This window comes from Cyclopterus lumpus, chromosome 20 (assembly GCF_009769545.1).
Source record: "Cyclopterus lumpus isolate fCycLum1 chromosome 20, fCycLum1.pri, whole genome shotgun sequence".
In the NCBI taxonomy this organism is placed as follows: Eukaryota; Metazoa; Chordata; class Actinopteri; order Perciformes; family Cyclopteridae; genus Cyclopterus; species Cyclopterus lumpus.
Window position 1 is genome coordinate 412,501 of NC_046985.1, and position 17,500 is coordinate 430,000.

Consider the following 17,500-nt stretch of genomic DNA (forward strand, 5'->3'; position numbering starts at 1 on the left):
CTACCACACAGACACACAAAACTACCACACAGAGACACAAAACCACCACACAGAGACACAAAACTACCACACAGAGACACAAAACTACCACACAGAGACACAAAACCACCACACAGAGACACAAAACCACCACACAGAGACACAAAACCACCACACAGAGACACAAAACCACCACACAGAGACACAAAACCACCACACAGAGACACAAAACCACCACACAGAGACACAAAACTACCACACAGAGACACAAAACTACCACACAGAGACACAAAACTACCACACAGAGATTAATGTGAAGATGTTCTACTGCTCCAGATGTTCCAAAAGAGGAACCTTAACAATGTGAAGATGTTCTACTGCTCCAGATGTTCCAAAAGAGGAACCTTATCAATGTGAAGATGTTCTACTGCTCCAGATGTTCCAAAAGAGGAACCTTATCAATGTGAAGATGTTCTACTGCTCCAGATGTCTCACTCACACACTCATACACACACACTCACACACACACTCACATACACACACACACTCACACACTCATACACACACACTCACACACACACTCACATACACACACACACTCACACACTCACATACTCACACACACATACACACACTCTCTCACTCACATACACACACTCTCTCTCTCTCTCTCTCTCTCTCTCTCACACACACACACACACACACACTCTCTCTCTCTGAACACCATACACTGTGTGTCCAGCTGTGTTCTATAGTATATGATATATATATATTATAATACACATGCTGCTGCCCCCAGAAGGTGACCAGAGGAACTACAGCTGGCTGAATAACCATCTTCATCTTCATGATCTTCCTCTTCAGAACACGGAGGACCGTCAGCAGAACCAGAGCAGAACCGCAGTACTGAGGACACGTTGTGTATCAGATCCCATATCAATACCTTCAGTACTGATCCATAAACCAAACATCGAGAACCAGCAGAAGGACACGCAGAACCGGAATAGTACTCCAATAGTATCAGAAGAACACAGTATTAGTACCTCAATAAAAACACACATCGACTGTTACATTCTATTCTGTTCTACTGGGTTCTACTCCATCTATGAGTTCTACTGGGTACTGCTCCATTTATGAGTTCTACTGGGTTCTATTCCGTTCATGAGTTCTACTGGGTACTGCTCCATTAATGAGTTCTACTGGGTTCTATTCCATCTATGAGTTCTACTGGGTTCTATTCCGTTCATGAGTTCTACTGGGTACTGCTCCATTAATGAGTTCTACTGGGTTCTACTCCATCTATGAGTTCTACTGGGTACTGCTCCATTTATGAGTTCTACTGGGTTCTACTCCGTTCATGAGTTCTACTGGGTACTGCTCCATTAATGAGTTCTACTGGGTTCTACTCCATCTATGAGTTCTACTGGGTACTGCTCCATTTATGAGTTCTACTGGGTTCTATTCCGTTCATGAGTTCTACTGGGTACTGCTCCATTAATGAGTTCTACTGGGTTCTATTCCATCTATGAGTTCTACTGGGTTCTATTCCGTTCATGAGTTCTACTGGGTACTGCTCCATTAATGAGTTCTACTGGGTTCTATTCCGTTCATGAGTTCTAAGGGGTACTGCTCCATTAATGAGTTCTACTGGGTTCTATTCCGTTCATGAGTTCTACTGGGTACTGCTCCATTAATGAGTTCTACTGGGTTCTACTCCGTTCATGAGTTCTACTGGGTACTGCTCCATTAATGAGTTCTACTGGGTTCTATTCCGTTCATGAGTTCTACTGGGTACTGCTCCATTAATGAGTTCTACTGGGTTCTATTCCGTTCATGAGTTCTACTGGGTACTGCTCCATTAATGAGTTCTACTGGGTTCTACTCCGTTCATGAGTTCTACTGGGTACTGCTCCATTAATGAGTTCTACTGGGTTCTACTCCGTTCATGAGTTCTACTGGGTACTGCTCCATTAATGAGTTCTACTGGGTTCTATTCCGTTCATGAGTTCTAAGGGGTACTGCTCCATTAATGAGTTCTACTGGGTTCTACTCCATCTATGAGTTTTACTGGGTACTGCTCCATTAATGAGTTCTACTGGGTTCTATTCCGTTCATGAGTTCTACTGGGTTCTACTCCATTAATGAGTTCTACTGGGTTCTATTCCATCTATGAGTTCTACTGGGTTCTACTCCGTTCATGAGTTCTACTGGGTTCTATTCCGTTCATGAGTTCTACTGGGTTCTACTCCATTAATGAGTTCTACTGGGTTCTATTCCGTTCATGAGTTCTACTGGGTTCTACTCCATTAATGAGTTCTACTGGGTTCTATTCCGTTCATGAGTTCTACTGGTTCTGCTGCCAGTATTTATTTATTTATTAGCAGAACCTTTTCACAGTATTTATATATTTATTCGTAGTATTTATATATTTATTCGTAGTATTTATATATTTATTCGTAGTATTTAGATATTTATTCGTAGTATTTATATATTTATTCGTAGTATTTAGATATTTATTCGTAGTAATCCTTTTTTACCTAACCAAATAAACCTTTCTTTTTTCTATATTTGCAGTATTATAAGGAGTATTATAAGGAGTATTATAAGGAGTATTATAAGGAGTATTATAAGGAGTATTATAAGGAGTATTATAGGGAGTATTATAAGGAGTATTATAAGGAGTATTCTATGCAGTATTATAAGGAGTATTCTATGCAGTATTATAAGGAGTATTATAAGGAGTATTATAGGGAGTATTATAAGGAGTATTATAAGGAGTATTATAAGGAGTATTATAAGGAGTATTCTATGCAGTATTATAAGGAGTATTCTATGCAGTATTATAAGGAGTATTATAAGGAGTATTATAGGGAGTATTATAAGGAGTATTATAAGGAGTATTATAAGGAGTATTATAAGGAGTATTATAGGGAGTATTATAAGGAGTATTATAAGGAGTATTCTATGCAGTATTATAAGGAGTATTATAAGGAGTATTATAGGGAGTATTATAAGGAGTATTATAAGGAGTATTCTATGCAGTATTATAAGGAGTATTATAAGGAGTATTATAGGGAGTATTATAAGGAGTATTATAGGGAGTATTATAAGGAGTATTATAAGGAGTATTATAAGGAGTATTATAAGGAGTATTATAGGGAGTATTATAAGGAGTATTATAAGGAGTATTATAAGGAGTATTATAGGGAGTATTATAAGGAGTATTATAAGGAGTATTCTATGCAGTATTATAAGGAGTATTATAAGGAGTATTATAGGGAGTATTATAAGGAGTATTATAGGGAGTATTATAAGGAGTATTATAAGGAGTATTATAAGGAGTATTATAAGGAGTATTATAGGGAGTATTATAAGGAGTATTATAAGGAGTATTATAGGGAGTATTATAAGGAGTATTATAAGGAGTATTATAGGGAGTATTATAAGGAGTATTATAAGGAGTATTATAAGGAGTATTATAGGGAGTATTATAAGGAGTATTATAAGGAGTATTATAAGGAGTAGCTTCTGTCTTAAAAACTTAAGTTTTTCTGAGCTGAGATCAGCGGAAAAACTGAAGAAGAAGAAGAAGAAGAAGACGTGAGGAGGAAGAGGAGGAAGAAGAAGAAGAAGAAGAAAAAAAAAAAAAGGAGGAAGAAGAAGAAGAAGAAGAAGAAAAAAAAAAAAAAAGGAGGAAGAAGAAGAAGAAGAAGAGATTTTCCAGCTGGAAACTTGGATGCCGACACACAGAAACAACTCCCATGTTTTAACCCCCCACAGCCCTCTAGACCTAGACCCGGACCCCGGACCCCGGACCCCGGACCCCGGACCCCGGACCCCCGGACCCCCGGACCCCCGGACCCTGGACCCCCGGACCCCGGACCCCGGACCCCGGACCCCCGGACCCCCGGACCCCCGGACCCCCGGACCCTGGACCCCCGGACCCCGGATCCCCGGACCCCCGGATCCCCGGACCCCCGGACCCCCGGACCCCGGACCCCCGGACCCCCTTACCTTTGAAGGGGTCCGCCCGCGCGCCCAGTAGTCCCAGTGAAACCAGCACGAGAGACGCGCGCAGCAGCAAAGTTCCAGTCCGCTCCATTTGTACACCGAGACCTCCGGACGGAGGAAAAGTTATGCTGCTCCTCTTCTCCTCCTCCTCCTCTTCTCCTCTTCTCCTCCTCCTCTTTCTGTGGATTCCCGTCTGTCGCTCTCACGCACGCGCACACACACACAGACCGGTAGTCGGTCTCTCCCGTTTCTTTTTGCTCCGGTTCTCTTCAGACCGGAGAGAGACTGACTCCGTTTACCGAGCAGCCTGCTGACGTCACGGGGCGAGAGGGAGGGGGGCGGGGGGAGAGAGAGTCCTATGTTTACATAGAAAATACATTATTAAAAGATATACTTCTCTTACCTTATTATTATTATTACTACGATGATTGTAATCATAATAACAATCGTTTAGATAATAAATAAATACTTTTATATTGCAGTATGAAGTTGCGACGTTATCTTTTCAATAGTATTTATTGAATTGTTTTTGATGTTATTTAAAGTTATATTACTTTGACTTTAATCCGCATCAACACGTTCTGCTGTGAGTGTGACGTCACGTTCCAGTGCAGCGCTTTAGAGTCACGATGCTGCCCCCTGCTGGTTTCACTGCTTCCTGCAGAAGGAACGATTGTAATAATCATCATCATTACTATAATTATAGATACAATAATTAATTATTGTTATTGTTGTTGTTGTTTTTATTTTTATTATGATGATTTTAAGTGAGAGCATCCTTTTAAAAACTGTCTCGTTATGTTCATATGTTGTATATGTATATTCAATTATATATTCAGTTTATTTTGTATAGCCCAAAATCACAAACTCCCCTCAGAGGGCTTTACAATCTGTACACATACTGAACATATAAAAACTTATATATGGTCATAATGTTATGCTTTTGTCAGGTTACTCAAGTTCAGAATAACACATAGAAGGTGAAATTTGTGTATGGGAATGTCTGCTTCTCAGTTATAGATACGAACCTGTGACGACATCTGTATGTCAGGGCCGGGCTTCCGGTTCTAGAGGAGAGTCGTTGTGACTCCCTTGTGGTTGTGATCTCAGCTCTTGTACTTTGCTTGTGATCAGAGAATAAATCTACCAGAACGAGAGAAGTTGTTGGCTGAATTCTTCCGAAGGCTTTTACCAGGCAGACATTTTGATCAACGCTTACAATACGAGATCCCTGACCTTTGACCTCACATCGGATCAGGAACAACTCCCAAGAAATAGAAAAAAACAGAGTTACATAAACACATTAAATTAATATGACAATGTATGAATGGACCTCCACAATCCATGAAACAGAAGGAGGTAGAGAGGAGGGGGGGCGGGGCATCAGCAGGGCCAATGGGAGGCCGGCTCACCAGCATCAGACACCTCCAGGTCCAATGGACCCTCTGAAACGTGAAGTCACAACGACTCCGGGGAGGAAGCAGAGTTAATAAGGTGCAATGGAGATATGTAAATTCATCCATAAGGAGAGAGAGAAGAGGAGAGAGGTGCTCAGTGTATCCTAAAACATCCCCCAGCAGCCTATAAGCCTATAGCAGCATATCAAGGGGCTGGACCAGGGCAAACCTGATTCAGCCCTAACTATAAGGGCTATTAAAGAGGAAAGTCTTAAGTCTATTCTTGAATGAGGTGACTGTGTCTGCCTCCAGGACTGAAAGTGGAAGCTGGTTCCATAAAAGAGGAGCTTGATAACTGAAGGCTCTGGCTCCCATCCTACTTTTTAGGACTCTAGGAACCACAAGTAGCCCCGCATTTAGTGAGCAGCTCTCTAGTGGGGCAATATGGTACTACAAGCTCCTTAAGATATGATGGTGCATCACCAATCAAGGCTTTGTAGGTGAGGAGAAGAATTTTAAATGTGATTCTTGATTTTACAGGGAGCCAGTGCAGAGCAGCTAATACAGGAGTCATGTGATCTCTTTTCTTAGTTTTTGTGAGTACACGAGCTGCAGCATTCTGGATCAACTGGAGGGACTTAAGAGACTTATTAGAGCAGCCTGATAATAAGGAGTTGCAGTAATCTAGTCTGGAAGTAACAAACGCGTGAACCAGCTTTTCTGCATCTTTTTGAGACAAGATGTGCCTGATTTTTGAAATGTTACGTAGATGAAAAAATGCAATCCTTGAGATTTGCTTAACGTGGAGTTAAAGGACAATTCAAAGATAACTAGAGATTCTTTACAGTGGTGTTGGATGCCAGGGCAATGCCATCTACAGAAACCACATCACCAGATAATTGATCTCTGAGGTGTTCAGGGCCAGTAAAATAACTTCAGTTTTGTCTGAGTTTAACATCAGGAAGTTGCAGGTCATCCATGTTTTTATGTCTTTAAGACATTCTTGAATTTTAGCGAGCTGGTTGGTCTCCTCTGGTTTGATCCATAGATATAATTGAGTATCGTCTGCATAGTAATGAAAGTTTATGCAGTGTTTCCTGATAATGTTGCCAAAGGAAGCAAATATAAGGTAAATAAAATTGGTCCAAGCACAGAACCTTGTGGAACTCCGTGATTAACGTTGGTGGTCATTGAGGCTTCATCGTTTACAAATACAAACTGAGATCGATCTGATAAATAGGATTTAAACCAACTTAGTGCGGTACCTGAAATGCCAATCGACTGATCCAGTCTCTGTAATAGGACCAGTACAGAGATGAGTCCTTTATCAGCACTAAGGTCTAATAATACCAGTACGGAGATGAGTCCTTTATCAGCACTAAGGTCTAACAAGACCAGTACAGAGATGAGTCCTTTATCAGCACTAAGGTCTAACAAGACCAGTACAGAGATGAGTCCTTTATCAGCACTAAGGTCTAACAAGACCAGTACAGAGATGAGTCCTTTATCGGCACTAAGGTCTAATAATACCAGTATGGAGATGAGTCCTTTATCAGCACTAAGGTCTAACAGGACCAGTACAGAGATGAGTCCTTTATCGGCACTAAGGTCTAACAGGACCAGTACAGAGATGAGTCCTTTATCGGCACTAAGGTCTAACAAGACCAGTACAGAGATGAGTCCTTTATCGGCACTAAGGTCTAACAAGACCAGTACAGAGATGAGTCCTTTATCAGCACTAAGGTCTAACAAGACCAGTACGGAGATGAGTCCTTTATCAGCACTAAGGTCTAACAAGACCAGTACGGAGATGAGTCCTTTATCAGCACTAAGGTCTAACAAGACCAGTACGGAGATGAGTCCTTTATCAAAAACGTCTTTAAGCAGCCTTGTCTGGATGGGGTCCAAGACAATTGGTCAAGGTTAATGGGAGAAAAGCCATCCAAATATGATCATGACATCCTATTACAATTACAATTATATATATATATATATATATTATAATTATATATATAATATATATATATATATATATATATATATATATATATATATATATATAATGTTGGGGAAATCAAACCAGGATCAAAGCAGAAGAGTTGTTTTAAGGGTTTACACGTATCTCAGTGACAGTGGAAAGGACTCACACGGAGTGTTGAGATCAAAAGGTTACTCCGTGTGAATTGTTATGTGTTAGTCTCGGACGGTACCACAGCAGACAGGCTATAATTTGTCAAAGAAAATAATGAGGACTTTCCACACTAAAGATTAAGCTCAAGGTTTACACGTTTTTCATATTACAATCAAAGCAGACAGGTCATAACTTTTGAAGAAAGCAATGAGGACTTTCCAGGCTAAAGACTGGTCATGTTTATTTTACCATTACAATATATACATACATGTTAAATCAAATATTGTCCTCTTGACCTCCTCAGAACAGCTTGTCCTGGTTGTTATTACTGGAGTTATATGTTTATGTTTCTAAAGGGCCCACCCTGACTTCATGTCTTCTCTTGGTTTATTGGAGGATCTTTTAGGGGAATAATAACCGTGAACATGAATATAGAAGAATGTTCAGCTGTCAGGCAGCGAGCTAATTTTGTTAGTGGCCAAATATCACAGAAATACTGCAGATGAGTCCATAATGATCTTTATTGTACAAAACTAAATATCTCTTTTTCTAACATAACAATATAAATAACAACACTAAGTGCTGCATCATCCTAATCCTCAGTAGCATTAGCATCTAAATCTTTGACACTCTTTAACAATATCCCACCTGTATCCTGCACTCTGGTAATTAACAAGCCCCGCCCCCACCTGTATCCTGCGCTCTGGTAATTAACAAGCCCCGCCCCCACCTGTATCCTGCGCTCTGGTAATTAACAAGCCCCGCCCCCACCTATATCCTGCTCTCAGGTTTTAGGAAAAAACTGCTGTATCCACCTCTCAAGTATAAAGATAGACCCGCCCCCTATTTCCAGCTCTCAGGTAATAAAAAGCCCCACCCCCACCTGTATCCAGTTCTCAGAAATAAAGAAAGCCCCTCCCCCGCCTGTATCCAGTTCTCAGGTATAAAGAAAGCCCCGCCCCCACCTGTATCCAGTTCTCAGGTATAAAGAAAGCCCCGCCCCCAGCTCTCAACTTATTACAGAGGTTTTCTACCCCGCCCTCAGGTAGCTGAAGAGGGCACTGAGCCCCCCCTCCAGCACCTCCTTCACAGGTTTGATGAGCGGGTTGTGGACAATGTGGAGTCCTTTGTCCAGAGGATGGCAGGCCAGCTTCTCCAGTCGGGACAATTGGTGCATCTCCTGAAAATGTATGAAATAGTATTTATTATTATTTACAAATAACTATGTCTGTGAATGATTTCAAACTTTACCTGGGGGACATCCTTAATGTCGTTAAAGTCCAGATTCAGCAACTCCAACCTGAAAGAGATCAAATCAGATCAGTTGTTTATTGTTTGTGACAGCAGGTGCCAGGTGTGTGAGCAACAGTGATGCTAGGTTTAGGTGGGGCCCCCTCTCTGTGTTTGTGAGGTGGTGTTACCTGGTGAGGTGGGGTGACCGGGTTAGGTGGAATTACCTGGTGAGGTGGTGTTACCCGGTGTGATGGTGTTACCTGGTGAGGTGGTGTTACCCGGTGTGATGGTGTTACATGGTGAGGTGGTGTTACCTGGTGAGGTGGTGTTACCTGGTGAGGTGGTGTTACATGGTGAGGTGGTGTTACCCGGTGTGGTGGTGTTACATGGTGAGGTGGTGTTACCTGGTGAGGTGGTGTTACCCGGTGTGATGGTGTTACCTGGTGAGGTGGTGTTACATGGTGAGGTGGTGTTACCCGGTGTGATGGTGTTACATGGTGAGGTGGTGTTACCCGGTGTGGTGGTGTTACCTGGTGAGGTGGTGTTACCCGGTGTGGTGGTGTTACCTGGTGAGGTGGTGTTACCCGGTGTGATGGTGTTACATGGTGAGGTGGTGTTACCCGGTGTGATGGTGTTACCTGGTGAGGTGGTGTTACCCGGTGTGATGGTGTTACATGGTGAGGTGGTGTTACCTGGTGAGGTGGTGTTACATGGTGAGGTGGTGTTACCTGGTGAGGTGGTGTTACCCGGTGTGATGGTGTTACATGGTGAGGTGGTGTTACCCGGTGTGATGGTGTTACATGGTGAGGTGGTGTTACCCGGTGTGATGGTGTTACATGGTGAGGTGGTGTTACCCGGTGAGGTGGTGTTACCCGGTGTGGTGGTGTTACCCGGTGTGGTGGTGTTACCTGGTGAGGTGGTGTTACCCGGTGTGGTGGTGTTACCTGGTGAGGTGGTGTTACCCGGTGTGGTGGTGTTACCTGGTGAGGTGGTGTTACCCGGTGTGATGGTGTTACATGGTGAGGTGGTGTTACCCGGTGTGGTGGTGTTACCTGGTGAGGTGGTGTTACATGGTGAGGTGGTGTTACCCGGTGTGGTGGTGTTACCCGGTGTGATGGTGTTACATGGTGAGGTGGTGTTACCCGGTGTGATGGTGTTACCTGGTGAGGTGGTGTTACCCGGTGTGATGGTGTTACATGGTGAGGTGGTGTTACCCGGTGTGATGGTGTTACCTGGTGAGGTGGTGTTACCCGGTGTGATGGTGTTACATGGTGAGGTGGTGTTACCTGGTGAGGTGGTGTTACATGGTGAGGTGGTGTTACCTGGTGAGGTGGTGTTACCCGGTGTGATGGTGTTACATGGTGAGGTGGTGTTACCCGGTGTGATGGTGTTACATGGTGAGGTGGTGTTACCCGGTGTGATGGTGTTACATGGTGAGGTGGTGTTACCCGGTGTGATGGTGTTACATGGTGAGGTGGTGTTACCCGGTGAGGTGGTGTTACCCGGTGTGGTGGTGTTACCCGGTGTGATGGTGTTACCTGGTGAGGTGGTGTTACCCGGTGTGGTGGTGTTACCTGGTGAGGTGGTGTTACCCGGTGTGGTGGTGTTACCTGGTGAGGTGGTGTTACCCGGTGTGATGGTGTTACATGGTGAGGTGGTGTTACCCGGTGTGGTGGTGTTACCTGGTGAGGTGGTGTTACATGGTGAGGTGGTGTTACCCGGTGTGGTGGTGTTACCCGGTGTGATGGTGTTACATGGTGAGGTGGTGTTACCCGGTGTGGTGGTGTTACCTGGTGAGGTGGTGTTACCTGGTGAGGTGGTGTTACCCGGTGTGGTGGTGTTACCTGGTGAGGTGGTGTTACATGGTGAGGTGGTTACCTGACAAGGTGGTGTTCTATCTGAATTTTCACAGTTTCTATCAAGTTTAGTCCTTAAAACTGTTAAGGTTATTATTGTAGGAGATTTTAATATTCATGTGGATGTTGATAATGATTGCCTTAGTGCTGCATTTATCTCATTGTCTCCCGGAGTATACACCGTTAGTCAAAAGTTTCTACACCAGATGTCTAACTGACAGTGCTGTAGCTACATTTAAAGAAGAGATTCCTTCTGCATTTGATTCAATACCACGTCTCAATGTGACGGAGGACTCCTGTGCTAACTTTAGTCCGTCATTGCCCCACTAGAGAGCTGCTCACTAAATGCGGGGCTACATGTGGTTCCTAGAGTCCTAAAAAGTAGGATGGGAGCCAGAGCCTTCAGTTATCAAGCTCCTCTTTTATGGAACCAGCTTCCACTTTCAGTCCAGGAGGCAGACACAGTCACCTCATTCAAGAATAGACTTAAGACTTTCCTCTTTAATAGTGCTTATAGTTAGGGCTGAATCAGGTTTGCCCTGGTCCAGCCCCTTGATATGCTGCTATAGGCTTATAGGCTGCTGGGGGATGTTTTAGGATACACTGAGCACCTATCTCCTCTTCTCTCTCTCCTTATGGATGAATTCACATCTCTCCATTGCACCTTATTAACTCTGCTTCCTCCCCGGAGTCGTTCTGACTTCACGTCTCATAGGGTCCATTGGACCTGGAGGTGTCTGGAGCCTCCTGCCTGGTGAGCCGGCCTCCTTGTCATGGCCCTGCTGACGCCGCCCCCCCCTCTCTACCTCCTTCTGTTTCATGGATTGTGGAGGTCTGGATCGTGGTCCATGCCTACTACTAATTATTCATACATTCGGTCATATTCATTGAATGTTTATGTAACGCTGTTCATCTGGTCACATGACATCTATTGCTTCTGTCCACCCGGGGAGAGGGATCCTCATTGTTTTTTTTAACCCTGAAAGGGTTTTTTTCTATTATTTGGGAGTTGTTCCTGATCTGATGTGAGGTCAAAGGTCACGGATGTCGTATGTGTACAGATTGTAAAGCCCTCTGAGGCAAATTTGTAATTTGTGATTTTGGGCTATACAAAATAAACTGAATTACATTGATGAGGTGGTGTTACCTGGTGAGACAGCAGAGGGCCTTTGGCAGAGAGTGAAGTGAGTTTCCCTCCACAATGAGGATCTTGAGCTCCACCAGAGTCTGGATGTTTTCCGCCAGGTTCTCCAGACGGTTACAGGCCAAGTGGAGGAACACCTGCAGGGACATAAGAGGTGACTGAGATCAGACAAATAAACTAAATAAAAAGGAACAACGGTGAAGAGGAGACCTGTAGTTCCCAGACTTTATCAGACTCGCCACACACACCACACATTTGAATACCTAAAGGTCCTTCCACCAGGACCCTTGATTAAGTAGGACTTATTCTCTGAAATGCTGTATTGTCCATGCTACACAACATCCTGTAGGTCCATGCTGCAAAACATCAGGCAAATACGTCCTCTTCTTACGCAGAAGGCAGCACAGGTTCTGGTCCAAGCTCTGGTCATCGCACGGCTAGACTACTGTAACTCCTCCTTCAGGTCTACCTGCTAATGCCATTCGACCTCTACAGCTCATCCAGAATGCAGCAGCTCGACTGGTCTTCAACCTAAGCTCACCTACACTACTTCGCTCGGCTTCTGCCAATCGGCTTGTAGCTCCTTCACTTCGAGCTAAACATTCAAAGTCACGACTGTTTGCTGTCTTGGCTCCTCATTGGTGGAATGAGCTCCCCATTGACATCAGGAGGTCTCTACATCTTCCACCGGAAACTAAAAACAGATATTTTCCGACTATATCTTTAATTTAAAAAAAAAAAATAGATTACAAAGAAATAGCATTTTAGTAGCACTTGAATGGCTCTTACTTAAAGCTCTTTGTAGTTTGGCTTTCTTGAAGAAACATTACTTTCTTGATTCTTGTTGTTCTGAGTTTCTACTCTTGGTAGAATTCACTTATTTTAAGTCGCTTTGGATAAACGAGTCAGCTAAATAAGATGTAATGTAATGTATTCTGTGGTAGGAAAGGGTTGGGCAGGAGGAGATGGTTCTGAAGCTGTTCAACCATCCAACAAGCAGCTGTGTACTGACCCCTACAGCATGAAGTCTCTCTGGACTTGACCTCCACATGAGCGTACTTCCCGGGAACGAGGCTGTATCCACTAACCAGAGCCTTCATGTTGTAAATGCAGCCCGGGATGTGAGTGATGTGGTTGTGACTGAGGTTGAGTTTCCTCAGTCGGGTCAGATTGGAGAGAGATGCAGGCAGCGAGGACAGCTGGTTGTTGGCCAGACTCAGAACCTGAGAGACAGAAACACTATTGACATTGATTTATTCTGAAAAAAAATGTCATTTCATACAATGGTGTTGTTAAAATATCTGTTATTGACCCTCCCTTTAGGTGTCTGTGGTGGCTGGGTGTGGTTAAGCTCATCTGCAGACCGAGGTTTAATAAATTAATGGGACAGGCTGCAGGGGTGCGTTCACGGCCGACAGGGACATGCGATATCTGCGCTGTGCTCAGCGGTGACGCGAGGTCGTCCGACACTGCAGACGGGGAGGGGGAACCCGAGTTTCACTCCATGGAAGATTTTCCACTCGAGCAGTCTTGTGACGATACTCTACGCTCAGCCTTTGACCAAGTGATACGAATTGATGGTCACCTGGTGCGCTCTGACGCAGCGCAGTCATATCCACACTTTTCATTGATTAGGGACAGACTGTACAGAGTGAGTCGTGACGCTCAGACAGGGCAGGAAAACACCCAGTTGGGAAATGATTTTCCAGGCGGCTCATTATAACCATGGGATATGATAAATCACTGGACTAGATAATGACCCGATTTTATTGGCCGGGCATCCGGGCGGATGTGCACCGTTGGTGTGCGTCCTGCTCGGGCGCCTTTGCGTCCTCTGCTATTAATGGAGGTTCAATCGGCATGGACCTCATCGGGCCATTTCACCGGAGTGCACGCGGATATCGCTTTGTGTTAGTCCTCGTGGATTACGCAACACGATATCCGGAGGCAGTGCCGTTGCGCAACATTTCTGCAAAGAGTGTTGCGCAGGCGCTGTTTCAGGTCATCTCCAGATTCTGACTGACCAGGGCACCCAGTTCATGTCAAGAACACTGAGAGAACTTTACGGGTTACTGGGCATTAATGCTATTCGGACCAGTGTGTACCACCCACAGACCGACGGTCTGGTGGAGCATGTGAATAAGACTTTAAAGTCCATGATCTGTAAATTTATTAATGACGATGTATGTAATTGGGATAAATGGCTTGACTGTTGTTTGCAGTACGGGAGGTTCCCCAGGCCTCCACGGGATTTTCTCCCTTTGAACTTTTGTTTGGCAGGACTCCGAGGGGGGTGCTCGACCTCATTAAAGAAAACCGGGAGGAAGGTCCGAGCACAGGGAAAAACGAGATCCAGTACGTCATGGACCTGCAAGCAAAGCTCCACACACTGGGTCGGCTATCACGTGAGAATTTGCTCTAGGCCCAGGGGCGTCAACAACGCCTGTACGACAGAGGGGCCAGGCTAAGACAATTCACATCGGGAGAGAAGGTACTTGTATTGCTTCCTTTTTCCAGCTCTATACTCCTCGCCAAGTGGCAAGGGCCCTTCGTGGTCACACGGCGAGTGGGGTATCTTGACTGAGGTTGTGCGTTCTGATAGGAGCAGAGCTACACAGATTTACCACCTCAACCTCCTGAAAGCATGGAGGGAGGCGGAGTCTGTTTCTCTGGTGTCCGCGGTACCTGAGAGAGAGGAGCTGGGGCCTGAGGCTCCAAAATCTACTAATCCGGCCTCGCTCCTTTGTGAAGACCATCTCTCCGGGACCCAGAGAACAGACATTGCCCAGTTGCAAGAGCAGTTTGCTGACGTGGTCTCTCTAAGGCCAGGACGCACAAACCTCATAGAGCACCGAATTGAGACTGCTGGAGTCCCTGAGGCAGGCGGGTCTGACCGCCAACCCAGGGAAGTGTGCAGTTGGACGGAGGGAGGTACGGTATCTGGGGTACCACTTGGGCGCCGGGCAGGTGCGCCCTCAGGTGGACAAGACGGCTGCCATCGCCGCCTGCCCACCGCCCAAGACAAAAAAAGAGGTGAGGCAGTTTTTGGGGCTGGCGGGTTACTATAGGTGGTTCATCCCAAATTTTTTAGATTTGACGAGCCCCTTGACCGACCTGACCCGGAAAGGTGCCTCAGATCCGGTCCAGTGGACGGAGCAGTGCCGGTTGGTGTTTGAGAAGGTAAAGCAAGCTCTCTGTGGGGAACCACTCCTTCACACACCTAACTTTTCTCTTCCCTTTACCCTGCAGACTGATGCGTCGAACAGAGGGCTGGGGGCCGTTTTGTCCCAGCAGGTAGAGGGGGTTGACCGCCCGGTGCTGTTCATCAGCCGCAAGCTGTCGGAGAGAGAGGCCAGGTACAGCACGGTGGAGAAGGAGTGCCTGGCCATCCGGTGGGCGGCCGACTCCCTGCGCTACTACCTCCTGGGGCGCTCATTCACCCTCTGGTCGGATTATGCCCCGCTCCACCGCATGAAAGATACCAACGCCCGGATCACTTGGTAGTATCTGGCTTTACAGCCTTTTAATTTCAAAGTGATCCATAGGCCGGGGACGCAGATGGTTGTGGCCGACTTCCTCTCCCGCTCTCATGGGGAGGGGGGGGGGGGGGGGGAGGTTAGGCCGGATGGCACCCTGGCCTAAGTCGGGCGGTGAAAGTATGTGGTGGCTGGGTGTGGTTAAGATCATCTGCAGAGGGGAGTGGGGGAGTACGCTCAGGGAACGGTACCAGGTGGAGGCCTAATTGGCCTCACCTGGGTCTAACGAGACTGCATCCGTCTGGAATTAATAAAAACCACTAACAAGTTCCTGTCTCTAGAGTCTCTGTGCTAGGGGGCTACCACCCGCGGTAACACGCGCGTGTTACAGTGTCATTCACGTGTCTCGTTTTCTGTGCTCTCAAATGTAGACGCTTAGAAGTGAGAGCGTTCCCTCTCGCCTGCTCAGATGGAGCGAGATCCTGGCCGCCTCCCTTTAGAGGTCCCGCTGGTCAGAGACCCAGTAGATCCAGAACACTCTGTAGAGTCTTCATACCTGGTGTGTCCTGGGGAGACCTTGGGGTTCATTAGGAGGAGCTGGAAAGGGTTGCTGGAGAGAAGAACGTCTAGAACCCTCGAGACCCGACCCTGGATGAGTGGAAGTCAATGGATGGATGGAAATCCATTTATCTTGGTTTAGTTTAGTCAGTGAGGCTCACTGCTAAATTACCGAAACCTTATCATCATCGTTGCAGGAAGCAGGTTTTGGTTGACAGTAACACAATCAAACCTCTCCAACCACCGTAGGGGAACCTCTCCAAGCACCGTAGGGGAACCCCTTCAAGCACCCTGTGGGAACCCCTTCAAGCACCGTGGTGGAAGCTCCCCAACAGTGCTTGGAGAGGTTCCCTAACGACTCGGCTGTCTTTTTCTAAATGTTTTAGACGCAACCTGTGAACGCCCCCTTTCCGACAGGGTTTCAGAACTGCAATCAGGATGCCATGTCAGAAATGCGTCAGCTGATTCAAGCGCAGTCCCTATGTCTGAATTTGAAAGCAGATGTAGCAGTAGTATTTATAGCAGTAGAAGTATTCACAGCAGTATGTGCAGTACCTCCAGTTGTGTACAGGCTCCCAGCTCTTCAGGAACTTCATTCAGTTGGTTTCTGTAGGCAAATAAAACTCTGAGTCTCCTCAGCTGTCCGATCTCTGGTGGCAGGCTGCTGAGCTGCTCATAAACAACAACCAACAAACAGTCACAAACATCAGACTTCACTAAACATCATAATAAAGACAGTATGGTGTGACTTTCTATGATGCATATCTACAATGCTTTATAAACATACTTTTAAGACTTTTTAGGTTAGGTTTCATGATACTATATCATTTCCTCCACAGAGTGTATTTGAATTCCTGCAGTGGTAATACATTAAAGATGTCTTATCATGCAGTTTGATGATAACCTATATGCAGTATAATCATATAATTCATTATAGGTATTTAAATAGTGGTAATGTGGCTGTAATGTGGCTGTAATGAAGCTTGCGGCCTCAAGGGGCTGCTGGCTTTCTCCGTACAGCTGAACTGAAGGTTGATGGAGGGAAGAGGGGGGTGAGAACGGAAACTGGATCCTGGTGGATTACGAGGGAATTATAATCTTTATTTATCCAGGAGACAGAGCAGCTGCTGGGGGGGTGGGGGGGGGGGGCACACACTGCCTTGCTCACCAGCACACTGACACTCTTACACTATAGTGTAAATATTAATTGACCCAGCATGGGACCCTGTGGCACCTCTTTACTAATGAATCTTTAATTCATTCATATTTTGATATATTGTGTTTATCATTCTTATGTATCAAAGTCCTCCTGGTTGTCTTGCGTGTGGGACGTTGCATGCGCGCACTGGAGGAGGTTTACCTGGTTCCCCCACAGGTTGAGAACCACCAGATTGGAGAGCAGAGCCAGCTGAGGAGGAAGAACCTTCAGACTGTTGAAAGACAAATTCAGCTTCTCCAACTCCAACAGCTCCCATAGTTCCTGTGGCAGCTCCTGCAGGATCAGAGGTAAAAGTACTACGAGTACTCACACTGAAATATAAAGAGAGCTAAGACCACAAAGGGTTCGTCAGCTTGTCCCCATAGAAGAACCCGTTTTGGTTCTTGGTGTTTCATAAAGATTCATCTCAAAGGATTCCACATAGAACCCTATATGTTTGAATGCTTCTTGTGGCCCGTACCTTCAGTCTTCTGGGTTAGGGTTAGAGGGTTAGGGC

General features: G+C 45.5%; 2 protein-coding genes across 7 annotated transcripts in view; both read right to left on the reverse strand.

Annotated features, from left to right (window-relative positions):
• Positions 1–4,300, reverse strand: part of LOC117749412 (receptor-type tyrosine-protein phosphatase mu-like) — a 205,962-nt gene extending 201,662 nt beyond the window's left edge. For all 6 annotated transcript variants that reach the window (XM_034559937.1, XM_034559936.1, XM_034559934.1 and 3 more), the window contains exon 1: positions 3,994–4,300. In XM_034559937.1, the coding sequence (XP_034415828.1) occupies positions 3,994–4,081 (88 nt within the window). In that variant the 5' untranslated portion in view covers positions 4,082–4,300. The remainder of the gene's footprint in view (positions 1–3,993) is intronic.
• A 4,248-nt stretch (positions 4,301–8,548) lies between these two features.
• Positions 8,549–17,500, reverse strand: part of LOC117749865 (leucine-rich repeat-containing protein 30-like) — a 9,633-nt gene continuing 681 nt past the window's right edge. Inside the window, exons 2-7 of the mRNA XM_034560681.1 lie at positions 17,146–17,277; positions 16,341–16,454; positions 12,840–12,974; positions 11,755–11,888; positions 8,770–8,818; positions 8,549–8,698 (exon numbers count right to left, since the gene is read on the reverse strand). Coding sequence (XP_034416572.1) covers positions 8,549–8,698; positions 8,770–8,818; positions 11,755–11,888; positions 12,840–12,974; positions 16,341–16,454; positions 17,146–17,277 — 714 coding nt within the window. The remainder of the gene's footprint in view (positions 8,699–8,769; positions 8,819–11,754; positions 11,889–12,839; positions 12,975–16,340; positions 16,455–17,145; positions 17,278–17,500) is intronic.